The following is a 15,029-nucleotide window of genomic DNA, read 5'->3' on the forward strand; positions in this document are numbered from 1 at the left end:
TGCGAGTACCACGGCCATGCATATGCAGGGATCGATCCCAGTCTGGACCGCCGCCGACCGTCGGGGGCTCCACCGGAGATTCGCAATCCCACCGTCATCGTTATCCTGTTGCCCAGGAACAACAGGGTCAGGTCTACTCCCAGGGACTCTGAAACGGCATGCAAAAGACGGCTAAATACCGGGGTTCCTTTCAATTGCCTTGTCCCGATCGATTCTTCAAGACTCGCCCCCAGATCCCTGCCGAACCATGGGCCATTGAGGGCGGACCGCTGGGTGAGGCTCTTCCGCGCTCGATCCAACCCACATACAACTTACATGTGCGCACCAAATGGAGTCTCGGCAGGAACAGATTCACTCGGATTGAGTGATGGTCGAGTATACCATGCTAGAGTATGTAGGACACTCGTAGAACTTATGGCCATCGAACGATTGAGCTTGGCAAAATTGGTCAACGACTGTCAATTGGCGGTTTTCCACTCCCATCACAACGCTCCCGGTCTAGTACGTCTGCGGCGGAATTTCCAACAAACCCGCTCCCGATTGAAAAGAGTATATCACTATGAATCTCAACGAATACGGCATCACAGACACGAGAAGGGCAAACCCCTATGACTGATTGTGCTCGTATCTACCTAGTCCTCGTGTTGAGATCTCGGTCAGTCTGACTCAATCCCATGCGGACTTGCAAGTGGCTTGAGTCCGAACCCCGCAGAATGCACAACATCAAATGGCCCCCTCGGTCTGCCACACTCTACACTACTACTACCCTGGGGTATATAACACTGCCTATGTCCAACTCGGCTTACATGTGGACTCAATAAGCGAAATACAAAATGGCCGACGACATCGAAACTAGCATCCAAGCCGCCATCGACGCCGGTAAGATCAACGGCGCCGTCATCTGTGCCACCGATACGCACGGCAGCTTCACCTACAACAGAACGATCGGCGAGCGAACACTGCTCTCCGGTGATAAGCTTCCACACCAACTAGACGATGTGCTCTACCTCGCCTCAGCAACAAAACTAGTCGCCACCATCGCTGCCCTCCAATGTGTCGAAGACGGGCTTCTAAGCCTCACGGGCGATCTCTCCGCCATCGCACCCGAGCTCGGAGCGAAGAAAGTCATCACCGGCTTCTCAGATGATGGCGAAACGCCAATATTGGAACCCGCAGCGCGCCCCATCACACTTGAAATGCTCCTCACCCACAGCGCAGGTACGTCGTACCATTTCATGCAACCCCATGTCGCGCAGTGGCGTGAGAAGTTTGCGGCGCCCAAGGAAGGCGAGAAGAAGAATGTGGAAGAGCTTTTCTGCTATCCGCTGAGCTACCAGCCAGGCTGTGGATGGATGTACGGACCTGGACTGGACTGGGCGGGCCGAATTGTTGAACGGGTGACGGGCTTGACGCTGGGTGAACGCATGCAGAAGCGAATCTTTGATCCCTTGGGTATCAATGATGCACAATTTTATCCAGTCACCCGAGAGGAACTGCGAAGCCACCAGGTAGATTTGAACCCGGATGACCCTGATGGTCTGGGTCGGGCTGTTCTGGGTGGTTCTGCGGACATGAACTCGCGTGGGCGCGGGGACTTTGGTGGGCATGGATTATTCATGTCTGGTGAAAGTTATGTGAAGATTCTTCATTCGATCCTGGCAAATGATGGGAAACTGCTTAAGCCCGCTCTTGCCGATGAGATGTTTCAACAACGACTCAGCCCCGAGGCCGCTGAGAGCCATCGAGCTGCACTGGCCTCTCCCATGGGCGTGTTCTTCCGCGTAGGTGTTGGTGTTGAGACATCATGTGGACATGGTCTCGGGGGTCTGCTTACTTTGGAAGATGTGGATGGATGGTACGGGGAGCGGACGTTGACTTGGGGTGGTGGTATGACAGTTGCTTGGTTTATTGATCGCAAGAATGGCCTTTGTGGTGTTGGTGCCATTCACGCTAAGCTGCCCTTGGACCACGACGCTGTCTCTGATCTAAAGCAAGTCTTCCGCCGCGACATGTATCGGAAGCTCGCTGCCTGGAAATCAAGCGAGTAAATACTCCTAGTCTAGCCACGAAGGATTAAGAACAGCCACTGATGAATCGATGGCTGACGAGAATAGCAAGCCAAATTCCATTTCAAGAACTAGATAGACGCATCTAGTCTTCACCACTGAAAATAATACACGAGTATGATAAAGCCCGACTAAATGTGAATCCCCATTGTACACCTTTTGCCCATGGCATGCCGTCTGCGATAAGAAAGAAAGGCTGCGATTAACGCCGCGAGAAACAGCAAAGAACACCCGTTTTCGCCAGGAACCAAAGCGCCCCAAAGAATCGAAAGATGGAAAGACCAGATGTACCCCAGAGGATGACCTTGAAATACCATGCCGTACGAAGCGTAGAAGTAGTCTATGACCATTGTTAGTATGTGTCCATCTTTCTCACTCGAAAGGAACTCAACATACCGATAGGCAAAGCTGTGTAAGTCCTTCGTTGTTGATGCACAATGCCAGGAGGCCATTGCTGAATGTCCACAACAGGACCAGGTTGGTCCGGAAGGATTTGTAAGAATCGTCGAGATTAACCTCAGGCTTCTCTTCTGGCTCCCGCCACGGTGCCAGTGCTCGCTTGACTGTTTGTTCGAATTGAACGTCAATGTCGGCCTGTGGCTTGTCAAGCTCCTCCACGAACGCAGTCTGGGCATCTGATTTCGTTTGTGCAGATGGAAGCGCTTCGGCTTTGTCGGATCCCTTCGTGCCCCACGAGACATCGTGCCAGTTGCAAAAGGCGTACACCATTAGGATGTTGATGGAGGACGGCATACCGAGGAAGTAAGCCCAGGATGAAGTGAGCATATGCCAGGGGTCCAGATAGAGGATGCTGGCAATGAGGTAGATCCCGTAGGTGGATATTAGGGCAACAAGTACGAGGCCACCAGTTGAGTTGATGAAGGATGTAAGGAAGATGCCGACGCCATCGCTGAAGTTGAATTTCAAGTTATCGCCCGTGAGTGCTTGTGCGACGAGGTAGAACGAGAGGACGAGAATATAAGCCTGGACGATTGAGAAATAAATCAACGAGAGGGTGTAGTATGACTTGGTCCTATATTATGTTAGTATTTTTTCTGTGCTTGGATCCATAGGGAGAAATTACCCTTTGGGTCTGTTGCCAAGAGCCAAGATGAATTGGAGCATGAGAAAGGCTAGATATCCGATCTTGAAGGTATTGTTTAAGATAGGAGTCACGTTAGCTGGGAATGGCCAGCTTTTGTAGTGGTTCACTGCACTGGGCGTTCCGACAATGTCCATGATGACGGAGCTAGTAAGCCAGTAGGATGCTATAGAGAAAAAAGTGGGTTGTTAGCAAAGCTGGTGGTGTCTTGGAGTTTATAAAGCTGCCGAAACACCTACCCAGGGAGAACCATGTCATCACGAGCTGGCAAATGTTGTAGACTAGTTGGACATGGAATGCGAACATGCGAATCCAGTTGTGTCCACTCCTGTAAATCCGATTGAAGTGCATCGTCGCATAAAGACTAGCCGCAAAAGACCCATTCAACCAGCGTCGCCGCTGGCTCAGAAACTCTGCTGGGCCTTCAGGGACATCTGTCTCGCCTTTCGATGCTTTGACGTAAGTCAACTTCCACTGACATCCTGCTTTAGCGACGAGTTCGAAGCACAAAATCCGATCTTCTGCCAGGAACATGTTTTTTTTGAAAATGTTCATCCCCTCAATTCCTTTCTTGCCGAGCCTCTCGGAGAGTGTATGATCGCCATGGAAATACTGCTCCAATGGTCGGCCGACGATTGCTCGGTATCTATATGCAGAAAAAGCCCCAGGAAGCACACTCACATAGCCGAAGCTACTTTCGAGAGGCTTATCGAGAATATTAGAGATTTTGTACTCGAAATTTTGGGCTGCAACAAGCGGGTTTAACACATTTCGCCAGCCGCGACCGAGCAGTGCGTGGATCTCACCACATGCGCCACCAAGATGCCTGTCATTGTAGAAAGCTTCCCAGAGCTCGAGGAGAGATTTGTGTCCAGGTTTCGTACCAGCATCGATCAAGATACAAATTTCTGGGTTGAGAATACGTCCGAATGCATTGAAGAGCCAGCGATGTGAATTGATCTTCTTGCTGTTCTTCTGTTTGAGACAGAAGATCATCTGGACAGGTGGAAGATTTGTTGGGTCATCTCCGTAGGGTCGGACAAGTTGCTGTGTCGGCGTAACAGACAGCTGGGTTGTATACTCAAACTGAATAGGTCCTGAGTTAGTACTGTCAACTACACCAAAGAATCATAAAGAGAGAATAATCAAAGCAACTGACAATATGAGCAACCGTCTCCCGACCGTCAACGTCATGCTTCATCACACCGTCCTGGTAAATGCCGACCGTAGCAAGAAGGTCCAAAGTGTTCTTATCACATGGCTTGATGCCATCGAAGACGAGACAAACCACAATCTTCTGCCATGCTGGACCTCCCTTGTTCCAGAATTCTGTTTTCTTGAGATTCACGATGTCGCGAACGTTTTGCATAACGCTGTGCAAGGTCCTGGCCGTCAGAACCTTATCTTCATTGTAGTAGGTGATCGCGATCAGCATTTCGGTATGCCGATTGTACATGGACGGCCGAAGGTTGTATCCGTGCTGCAGAGTGAACTCGTCCGGGTCGCATGTGGCCGCGGTATCTGCTCTAATTAGCTTCAAGATTTAAATTGAGACCTGGGGATATCTGTTATACGGGGGTATCTCACAACGCATGTGCGTGAATTCCTCGGATTGACCTCCCTCCAGATCACGGTATTTGGGCTGCACGGCATTCCGAATGGCGCTCGGCACTGGGTAATCGACGCTCAATACCGTGCCCTTGACAAGCTTGATCCGTCGGGTGGGGTAGCGTCTGAGGATGGTCGATGCAGTATTTTGGCGTTGTGCCCAGCGCTTCGAAGTGGTTGAGCCGGTCTCAATGTTTTGAGGCTCAGACGGGGCCTGAGACTCGCCATCTTGGGCCTCCGAGAAGTATGAACTCACTGAAAGGGCTGTACTATGACGATATGGCGACTGGTATCTTGGCAAAGGAACTGCAAGCGATTGATCGGGGCCACCATACGGATTGGGTGGGGGATTCGAGGATGGATGGAGACGTGGACTCGGAGGGTGAAGAAGAGGCTGGTTAGAGGGAATCTGATCATCAATCTCGGGGCTTGTCTGTGATTGATGAATGAGTCTTAAATTATGGTTCGTGAGTCTTGGGTGAGGACTCACTTGGCGCTGCTCGAGGTGTTCTCCCGGAATCGCCTGGCGCGAACGACTAGGTGGAGATGTCCTCGAGATATGCTCCATCGTGGGCAAATACAACACCGAAGGGTTGGGTGAGAAAAGAATGAGGTTGTGGAGAGTGATTTGGACGTGGCATGGAGGATGAAAACAACAGCAGGCAGGCTTATTCAGCCCAGGGTAGGGCAGGGGACGGTTGCGCGGGCGAGGACATTCGAGTTGGAATGGCGACGGAGTATAGTTGCGGAGAGTTCCGGTTTCCTTCAGTCATGGCGGGCCTAGCCTCATCAAGTGAGCGCAGGGAGGGGAGGGGATCTCCCATCAATCCATGCCCTTGGTGAATGAGCGACTCGGGATTTTAAACTGGATGGTCTGTATTTGAAAGTAGACTGGATCTGTTTGACGACTCGATCTACCGCGAGAAGTAACCTCGGAGTTCTGCGCCGGTTTATTCCTAAGAATAGGTGAAACCGGGGTGGTACAATGTCCCGTGGCAGAGTATTTTCTGCTGTCTTTCCTGTGGAGCACAAATGGGCAGAGATAAGTCAGTCCAAAATGGGCCGTAGCAATGCTGCAATTTAACCACTGTCGGGTTCCCGAAGTAAGCTTCGGGCAGATTTGTTCCCCTGGGCAGACTATATCTTCAAGTCACTACCCAGGTAAAGCTTATGCCTCATTTCTTGCAACGTTTTTTGAAGATGCTTCGAGTCAGACAGCCAACAATGAATGTACAAGTTCAAGTAGATAATGAGAAACCCTTCTATACTAACAGGAAAAAAGTCATAGAAAAGATAGTTCTACATGTCGAGTCTTCAGCGACAATATCAAAGATTGCCGTTACTCTCTCAGGTATTGCCGTGTCGTGACTGAGCTCCAGGCAGGGAAATGAGATTCACGTGGTATATCACATTTAATGCTGCTCTCTTTGAACCATTTCACTAAAATCGCAAAATACCTTGGAAAACTCAATGGATCTTTGCTCTCGATAATAAGCCGGGGAGTATCAAGCTCTCAGTGCGTTCTATGAGAGCAGGAAGAGATGTCTTTTCTTTCTCTGTTCCGGTGAGACCCTTTTGGCTTGTCATGATTTGACCCTTGATACTAATACACTCGAGGGACAGTTCTCCCAAACTTCCGAGTGTCTTGGCTCTAGCCAGCAGAAGAAGTATCAATTTCCGTCCGCAATCAGAAAGCAATCGCGCAGAAAAGTTTCATCTCTTGCGACGACTCCCACCTTCAATAGGCAGTTGGAACTCGAGTCGAGGTCAAATATAGACTTGAAGTTTTTATTTTCGGTCGCAAAATTCCGGAAAATTGAAGGAAAATAGTTGAACACCCCCCTTGAAGATCATAGAATGTATAATATTCAGATTAATTGCACTAACGATTCAAAGATAGACGCGTGTGATCATATCCCATGATTCTACCCCTTGTCCGGGCCAATATCACTTCAAAGACCATCGAAAAGCACAAATATTTCGTGGTTGATCCAGGACTCGTGAGCTCCACGAGATCCCTTAATGGCAGATTAAGGTCGAGCTATTGAACGGACCCTGGCTTCTTTTGGGCCAGTCACTCCCGCTTAGAATAAAAATCAAGAAGCTTCCTGGGAAGGATAGCAGAATCTGCCTTCATGACTTCCAGACTCCTCAACAAAACGACACAGGTGCATGCCCGAGGGTATGTGGAGATATTCAAATGGCCATGGTTCATTCAAACAATGGCAAATACTGAGGGGAATATTTGCACAGATAACAGCTCTTTTAGATCTGTTTTTGAGCTTTCCGAGTCAATCTGGGCTTCTCTTACCCTTCCCTCCACCCTGACCTCCACCTTCGAGATTTGCAATATACGGAGCTATCAGCTTGAAGTACGCATTGGACTAAATTCATTGCACATGATCTCATTTGATCTTACTCTAAGGTATCATTTCCATGGGGCCATGTCTAAATGCTCCAGGCTACATCAAGTTTTATCAAAATGTAAGAAAATTTTCTGAAGAGATTCTTCGAAAGAGCTCTAGCAATGGATCGCATCACTTATTTCAATTATTATCACGATACATCATGCATTGCCCTTTCCCAATAATCTTGAAAGAGATGGATGCTCTAATCCGGAGACCCAAGGAGTGGCCGGCCGTCGACTAGAATTACTGGGGTCGAAGCCGGGCCTTTTTCTGACATCCATCCGCTCAGGGTTTTCTGGGCTGGAACCTTGGAAAGTCTCAAAAGGGAAACTAGACTACCAAGGTACGTCTTTACACTTTTTAGATAAGACACAGCAGGACCGGCAATCGGACTTTTTCCCATCTTCAAAGGGCTTTGGCACCTAGAGTTATCTAGTCCAACAAACTGCGAATTGAAGCCAGAATGCTTTGGGTGCTTGGCTGGCGATTAGAAAGTATCCGAAGGCTGTGTCATATCTTCGATTGCCCTCTTTGTAAGGGAAGTTTTTATCGGGTCGGCGCCGAGCTATCCAGCATGTGCCTTTTTGCCTTCCCTGCACGCTTCCCCACCGGCATGGTGAATCTGCTAAGCCTGCCAAACTGGTAGATTGTTACAGTTTACAAAGAGAAGCCTATGTAGCCAACCACATCATAATGATATTTGCTCACTATTTAATCAAGCCATATCTCGACCATTTAATAATTTATTACAATATCTGGGAGCTCTTTCTTTTCATCGGATAGCGAGAATATGTTATTTGAGCTTCGTCAAGGGCACACTATGCTATCAATCTGGGTAGCCCTTATCCTTCTACTTGGCTTCTATGTCAGCCAAGGGGCTGTGTCACCACTGCCCAAGGTTCCAGGTCCATGGTACAGTATACAGGCCTATTCATCAAGTGCCAAGAGTTTGCATTCTGCCGTCGACAGTCAATACGCCGGGTTCATCAGAAATATGGTCCTGTTGTGAGATTGGGACCTAATGAAGTAACTTTCAGAAGCCTATATGCTACCAAAGAGATCTACGCCTCCGGGGGAAGTGGCTATGACAATACCGAATTCTATAGTCGGTTCAAGGAGTTCCGGACCAAGACAATGTTCTTCACGTTATCGAAAAATAAGGTACGTATTTTCTCTACCACGGGTCTATTTTCGAGCTGAGCTTTTGGCTAAATTATAGCATAGCAAAAGGAAACGCATTTTTGCAGAGCGCTACGCCATGACCAACGTCATGGGATTTGAACCCCTAGCCGCAATTCACGAGCGAACTATGACCTTTGTATCCCAGTGCACCGAAGCAGGCAATAACAGCGTTGACATCTATGTAAGTTTCTCTGGATACTTTATCACGATAGCCAATTAACAATTCCAAATTCTCGTTCATTGATATGCTGCTGATTGTGTTACCCATTTCATGTTCAGTCCAGGCGGTTCAGAAGGACTTCGATATCATGCAAGAGCTTACTTATCACTCGAGTCTTCAAAATGAGTACTCTTACGATCTTGACGGGAATGCATTATCTTCTCTAATCATTAAATAAAGAGCCAGTCGGCCTATTACCTTCCTAAACTAGAGCCATACTTTCCGAAATTCATTCATCCACGCAGCACTCCGAAGACAAATCAATATGTTCTCGACATGGCGGGCCAGACATAGATGGACGACTCCTTGCTATAGAAACTCAGTCAAAAAGAAAACAATTTGGAACTCATGCAAGAGTCGAACATTCATGGGTGTTACAGCCAAAAGGTCACACCGACATGTCCACTGAGATGCAGTCTCCCCTTGGCTTTGGTCGTATTGGGCTGCATTGAAGTGAAATTCCTTTGCATGCTCGCCACTGCTGTCGAACCCCGAACAGAGATCTTTCTAACGGTCGGAGACGCTATTGCGTCGTTTCTGCGCCGTGCCGACCCCTACACAGCCAACAATTGCCTGATGGCCCGAAATAACAAAGGGCAACCAAAGAAGCCATTTGCAGTCGATGACTATGCCTGGCATTCGATTTTTTCCTGAGCCGTGCTTTTTCGTCTGGGCCAAATTCCGCTTCCACAGCCTAAGAAAATATGTTTGAAGAGATAGTACTGGCATTCCGCCCTCCCCGCTCGTCTATTCGGCATCCTACAATTCTTCAAGGTCGGCCAGGTTGGAGCTGCCATTTGTGGGATTATCTTCAATACCGTGTTGATCGCCGGTACCAATAGGCAAGCATAAATAAAGATGGCGTGTTCTCTATACAACGAACGATGACATCGTGGTACAATACCAAGTTATTCTCTCTGCAGCACATGGGGTGCATCGCAACTGTGTTGGCAATCAATGTTCGGCAGGTCGTCATATCTGTCATCAATTCGATCTACAACAACACCTTGACTGCTGCTGGCCACTGAATACAACGATTACGGGGTGGAACGAAAGCTCTTTGGGTATCGTTTCCCACCGGCCGACAACGATCAACTTAGTACCTCTCTGTGCCATTTTGTTATAGCGTGCCATTCCTTGTGATGTCCACTCTGGCCCATTGGCTTTCGTCTGAAGCCTTGTCATTATTGAAATCATCCCTCGGGATGTCCATGGGACTTTAATATACAACTGAGGCGTGCAACGGTTCGGTACGTCAACTATTGGTATACAGATTATGGTTGTCCCGTGGCTTATCATTGCTTTCTCGGTCCTTGTTCTCATGTTCCGGATGTTCAAATTGGCCACCATGCCGCGCGCAATGAACTGTAGCGCGGCTATCAGCGCTGCCTGCCACCCAGCAAAAGATGACTTCGATGCTGCAGAGAAGCCTGTCAACTGGGGCCAGGCATATAGAGGATATCCCCGAATTCACCACATTCCTGGGACCGGGTGTACCGGAAATCGTGACCAGATGCCGTCGCTGCGCTTTTACATCAAAGGAAGTCGTTGAGCCGAAGCCGGACTTTGTATACTATTGAATGCTATGAACCGTAAATAATGATACCGAAATGCATTAAATGCAGTTAACCTCAATTGGTCAGTAGTTCAGCGTCTTTAATACACGCATCTATGGTCGCGAAGGCCACGCAATCGGGATCTAGTATCTCTGTGGACTCGCTGCTCCTAGCAGTGCAACCCAAATGTGGGTCGCGTGATTCAAAATCGAAGCAAATTCACATACGGAATCTTTATCTGGCAGTAGCTGCCGATAGCCCATGCAAAAGCTGGCTGATATCGATTGCGTGAGGGGGCAGGCGTGAAAGAGGGCGGAGGCAGGCGGAGCGCGGCGGTGCCCCTCATCTCCTCCAGATACCCGATTTGTCTGGCGGACTCGGCATTTCTAATGCCTGCGACTTTGGGCTTCTTTTAGCCCACAAGGTAGAGCTGAAATCTGGCTAGTACTTCGCAAAAGCTCGACAGAATACCCCTGCATCCATCGAAGAAGTAGGGCCGATTGGGCATTCTCGCTCGACCATGGCAGGCAGTGATTCCCCGGCTACTAATTGCCGCTTTTCCACGCGCATTTCGCTACGATGGCTTCCAGAGCCTGCTCACGAAACTACGGACACAATTGTGATGTCCGTGAAGGGCTGGTATCTTGATCTGAGAATGGACAAGTACACAGGCGAGATAAACTGGGCCATTGCCGGTCAGCGGCTGATTGAAAGCCAAGAACCCCGTTTGTCTCTCTCAAAGCAAGCTATTCCAATATTCAAAGTTGTGTCTAATATTCTCGCAGTCGAGGTCTCTTTTACCCATGAGCTTGACTCCCACAATGCCTTCGAGAGTGCCGACTGTGGCACCTTCGTCACTCTTCCAAATGGCGATGACCTCGAGACTGGGTCAATGCCCCGACCAGATCTGCCAGGCACACCTGTTACGGCATATGAGGAGATTTGGCGGGAGCTGCCATTCCGTGAAGGACCAGAGGGTCCGAAGAAAGGCATCTCATGGATTCTCGAATCAGATGATGAAAATCTCGGCGAAGGAGAGGTGACCGTGACCAAGACCTTTTTGGGCCGGATCTGGGGGACGTTTCTGAGCCTTCAACAGGACCAGGTCCATGGAAGGAAGAAGGGATCTGACGGGAAATGGACTGTAAGCAAAACAGGTGCTGATGTTAGTGCCAGGCGAGAGGAATGGAGCTCAGGATGGAAAGAGCGATATGTGGTTGGCAAAAATGGAGCCACTTTGCCTTCAATCATCACTGGATTTGAAGGCGAGGGGGAAGGACCTTGGCGAGTACCCGGCGAGAAGGTGAAGATCCAAGGAAAATGGTATATAGTTCGAGCATTTGAGGAGATTTCATCCTCGTTGCCAAGTAGACTTTGATTATTATAGCATTTCAGCCACAATATACTATCTCATTGACTCTTTAAGCCCATTAGCACAATGAAAAGTATCGTTTTTTTTCAGGCCATAGATCTAAATTGACACACAAAAAAAAAATCCATAGTATACTCATTGATTGACACCTGGGACATAAAATTGCGGGCGATTCGACTTGACCGCGTTTAAGGCTGTGCCTTCACGGCAGTATATCCATTTATCGCCAAAACAGGCAAGCGGTCTCTATGCTATCCACAGCCGACATTTTCTACGCTCGACTCACGACCTTCCTTTCTTCCTTCTTCAGGCACCACCCCCGCCAATGCTGCGTTTCTTTGCTACACACGGCAGAAGGCCCAGTCTTCTGTCCTCGGTCCGTGAGCCCCGCTCACACCGAGACTACTCGCAAATGAGAAATTCGGAGAAATCTTCATCAACCAACCCGCGTCCTGTCTTCTCGGAGACTGGGTGCCGGTACTGCCCGTGAGGGCCTGGTGTGACCTTTCTACACACCTGCACTTGGCATCAGAAACATCGGGGCGCCTCTATCCTCCCGGGGTAGCTGGTGATTTTCCCATGGGAGAGTCGGTGCGGAGATTGTGTGTGATGACACTTTAGTGCAATACGCAGCATACCTCACTCCTCTTCTTTTCTTTCGCTTCGGTGGGAAAAAGGGAGAGGATGGTATCATTCGATTCCGATCATTCTGGTGGGGGTGGTGCTTCACCTTTTTTTTCTCAGGTCAGTATTTGTTTCTCCCTCACCCTTCGTTTTCAGGCGCGTTGTGCGCTGGGTGGGGCTGGAAAGGATTGTTTTTTGACGACTCTGCTAATTGTGGGGTTGCGGGCCATGTCCCCTTCTAGGTCTCGGATTTCGTTCGTGATTTGATTTGGGTCGGAATTCGGGTGTGTTTTGAGCCTTGCTTGGGTCATGCTTCGCGTGGCATTTCTGGAGATAGCTTTCCCTGCACAAGGAGGAATTCTTTACGCATATTCTAAGCTTGACGTTGCATAATGAAGTGATTCGTTTAAGATTCATCTACTTGAACTTGTGTTCTCTGTTGTTCTTGGAAAGCATAATGAAGTGATTCGTTTAAGATTCATCTACTTGAACTTGTGTTCTCTGTTGTTCTTGGAAAGCATAGTGTAACGTAGCTTGAATCAGCCCGATGGGCCTGGTTGATTGGACCGCTCGAGATGTGTAGGAAAATTATCATTGCAAAAATGTTGCGGCCCCTTTTATCCTCAGGAGTATCGCAAAAACAAGAAAAAAAAAATATTGGAATTCATTGCCACCGTCAGAGTTTCTCCATTATCATTGGGGCGTCGCTTTGTATTTTCCCGGTCTGGGTTTTATCCTTACTCCTCGTCGCCGATCTGGGGAACTGGTTAGTAATGGCCGTGGAGATCGGAAGGGACGACAACATACCTTGGGGGCAAGGTAGAACCGCAGGTGACCACTGCCGAGACCGTACTCAACAAGCAGCGGCACCTCCTGGGAGAGGTGGAGCGTTACGGAAGTAGACAGGTTAGACGCCTTGCAGAAGTTGACGAGGTACTTGAGCGAGAAAGTCAGGGCGACGGGCTCGGAAAGAGAGATAGAAACGTTCTGTTCGGGCTTGTCGACGTTGGTGTGCTGGCGGATGGTGACGGCGCCGTTACCAATGTCGCCCTGGCAGGAGAACTTGACACCCTCCTTGCTGGCCTCAATAACGACTTTGGGGGGTACAAGTTAGCTGACTGGGTCATCCGCGGGACCAGCCCAAGGTCTTGTGTGAGCTGAAAACTTACCAGATTCGGACAGAGCGTTCAGGTCTCTGCAAATGCGTTGGAACTCCATGGCAGGCATCTCGACGGTGGCGGCATATTCGGTCTCGGGGATGGCCAGATGCTCTTGGTCAATGTCCATAAGCTTGATATCATACTCGCTAAGACGGTCGGACTCGGCACTCTCAAACATCAAGTTAACAGCGTCGGGCGAGTCTTCGGCCTTGAGGGTCAGGATGTCTTCATTCTGGGCGGCGCGGAGGACCTTGGTCAGGGAGTTCAGGTTGATGCCGAGAGCGATGTTGCGGTCGCAGCGGTAAGGAGAGAAGCCTTCGGCGCGGAGCAGCATGGAGACCAGGGCAACGTGGGAGTTGTCCATGGCCTGGAGAGCGATGCCGGAATCATTGCAGTCAAAGTTGCAGTCTTGGACCAGGTCCTTGATGGCGTCGACGACCTGGTGATGACAGCGTCAGTTAACTGAACAAGGCATGCAGCGCGGTGGTGCGGCATCACTTACGCGCTTCAGCAGACTGGCTTGCTCAAGGCGGGCTTCCAACACTTTTGTCCAGTGAGTTAGTTCAATTGTCACACAGGGTCGGGACAGAGTCTTGAAGACTTACTGATGGCGAGGGATTTGTTTGTGGAAAATGAGATGAACGTGAATGGATTGAGAGATAATGAGAAGAATAGCGTCGGTTTGACGGTGAGGAATGGCGGGAGGTGACCGTGGAAGAATTAATGCTAGAGGCAGAAAGGACAGCGGTCTGAATATAAAGCGAAATCGCGTTCGAGGATTAGTGGGGAAGTCGCGCTGCAGGTCGCGACTCGCGTTTGGCGATATGCCTCCTTTCGGTTAGCTCTTATGCCTTAGGCGACAAGGTGTCTCTACTCATCCCAGGACGTGAATCAGGCATCTTGGCATGTGGCCGGGAAGTATATGGAAATCGACCGGCCGCCGCGTTTGCTTGCCATTTCTTTTTTCTTGATGTTTACATTGATTAGGTGGCCATTACTATGGATGCGGCTTTCACAGATTTCCCCCTGCACTGCACAATGCGACAGAACATTTTGTTCATAGTATCATTGAGGATTTTCTCATTGAGGTGCTCGAACCTTGAAACCTTGGATGACAGTATATGTATCTCTGTAGCATGTGTACGATGTTGAGATCGGCTACGACGAAGCACTGAATGTTGAATGAGGGCCTGCTAGACAAATCGACCTTAATGGAATTGACAGAACTTGACTTGACTGTATCAAACTGTCTACATGCGATTCTGGGGGTATTTTCCCTGAACGGGCGGCAAGCCCTTGACAGTAGTAAACCCCTGATAATCGGTCTCGATCGGTGTTCTTCCATGAAGATCCCCTAAATGTAGAATATAATGGCGGCAAGAGCGCTTGAAGCGTATATCAAGCTCAGTGCCTCCGGTTTCCCTGGACAGGCATGCCGGCAGAGGTTGGGAATGAGGCATCAATTCGGTGCCTTATCCTGGATACCAGTCGTGGTTTCAGCCACCATAACAATTCATCCACGATCAGTGTACATAGTACTATGAAGAAATTGGCCATGGCAGGTGCCACGTCTTAAAGCGATCACAACATACATACGACGCTCCTAACACTACATTAGTGTAGCATCTATTTGTGTGCCTAGTGACCAAGGCACGCATAGACAGTGCAAGCTCGAACTAAGAACGGTGAACTATTACTAGTTTTGTGATATTTGTCTGACTTCAATTGCTA

General features: G+C 49.2%; 6 protein-coding genes across 6 annotated transcripts; 4 read left to right on the forward strand and 2 right to left on the reverse strand.

Moving 5' to 3' along the window:
• Positions 1-833: 833 nt before the first annotated feature.
• N7532_010793 (serine hydrolase domain-containing protein) lies at positions 834-2,048 on the forward strand (the record flags this gene model as incomplete). The annotated part of the gene is made up of 1 exon (XM_056623284.1): positions 834-2,048. The coding sequence occupies one exon, from the start codon at positions 834-836 to the stop codon at positions 2,046-2,048; it is 1,215 nt and encodes a 404-aa protein (XP_056470700.1).
• Positions 2,049-2,268: 220 nt separating this feature from the next.
• Positions 2,269-5,344, reverse strand: N7532_010794 (Chitin synthase C; the record flags this gene model as incomplete). The annotated part of the gene is made up of 7 exons (XM_056623285.1): positions 2,269-2,406; positions 2,463-3,099; positions 3,151-3,334; positions 3,408-4,254; positions 4,328-4,689; positions 4,756-5,209; positions 5,267-5,344. The coding sequence occupies 7 exons, from the start codon at positions 5,342-5,344 to the stop codon at positions 2,269-2,271; spliced, it is 2,700 nt and encodes an 899-aa protein (XP_056470701.1).
• Positions 5,345-8,442: 3,098 nt separating this feature from the next.
• N7532_010795 (uncharacterized protein) lies at positions 8,443-8,764 on the forward strand (the record flags this gene model as incomplete). Its single annotated transcript, XM_056623286.1, has 2 exons — positions 8,443-8,547; positions 8,651-8,764. 2 exons carry the CDS (start codon positions 8,443-8,445, stop codon positions 8,762-8,764), a joined length of 219 nt encoding a protein of 72 aa, XP_056470702.1.
• A 1,170-nt stretch (positions 8,765-9,934) lies between these two features.
• N7532_010796 (uncharacterized protein) lies at positions 9,935-10,138 on the forward strand (the record flags this gene model as incomplete). The annotated part of the gene is made up of 1 exon (XM_056623287.1): positions 9,935-10,138. One exon carries the CDS (start codon positions 9,935-9,937, stop codon positions 10,136-10,138), a length of 204 nt encoding a protein of 67 aa, XP_056470703.1.
• A 524-nt stretch (positions 10,139-10,662) lies between these two features.
• On the forward strand, positions 10,663-11,520 carry N7532_010797 (uncharacterized protein; the record flags this gene model as incomplete). Its single annotated transcript, XM_056623288.1, has 1 exon — positions 10,663-11,520. One exon carries the CDS (start codon positions 10,663-10,665, stop codon positions 11,518-11,520), a length of 858 nt encoding a protein of 285 aa, XP_056470704.1.
• A 1,355-nt stretch (positions 11,521-12,875) lies between these two features.
• N7532_010798 (proliferating cell nuclear antigen) lies at positions 12,876-14,197 on the reverse strand (the record flags this gene model as incomplete). The annotated part of the gene is made up of 5 exons (XM_056623289.1): positions 12,876-12,893; positions 12,946-13,232; positions 13,308-13,737; positions 13,801-13,841; positions 14,173-14,197. 5 exons carry the CDS (start codon positions 14,195-14,197, stop codon positions 12,876-12,878), a joined length of 801 nt encoding a protein of 266 aa, XP_056470705.1.
• Positions 14,198-15,029: the final 832 nt, after the last annotated feature.

The sequence above is a fragment of the Penicillium argentinense genome (genome assembly GCF_028826775.1).
Source record: "Penicillium argentinense strain IBT 30761 chromosome Unknown utg000010l_segment0_segment0, whole genome shotgun sequence".
NCBI lineage: Eukaryota > Fungi > Ascomycota > Eurotiomycetes > Eurotiales > Aspergillaceae > Penicillium > Penicillium argentinense.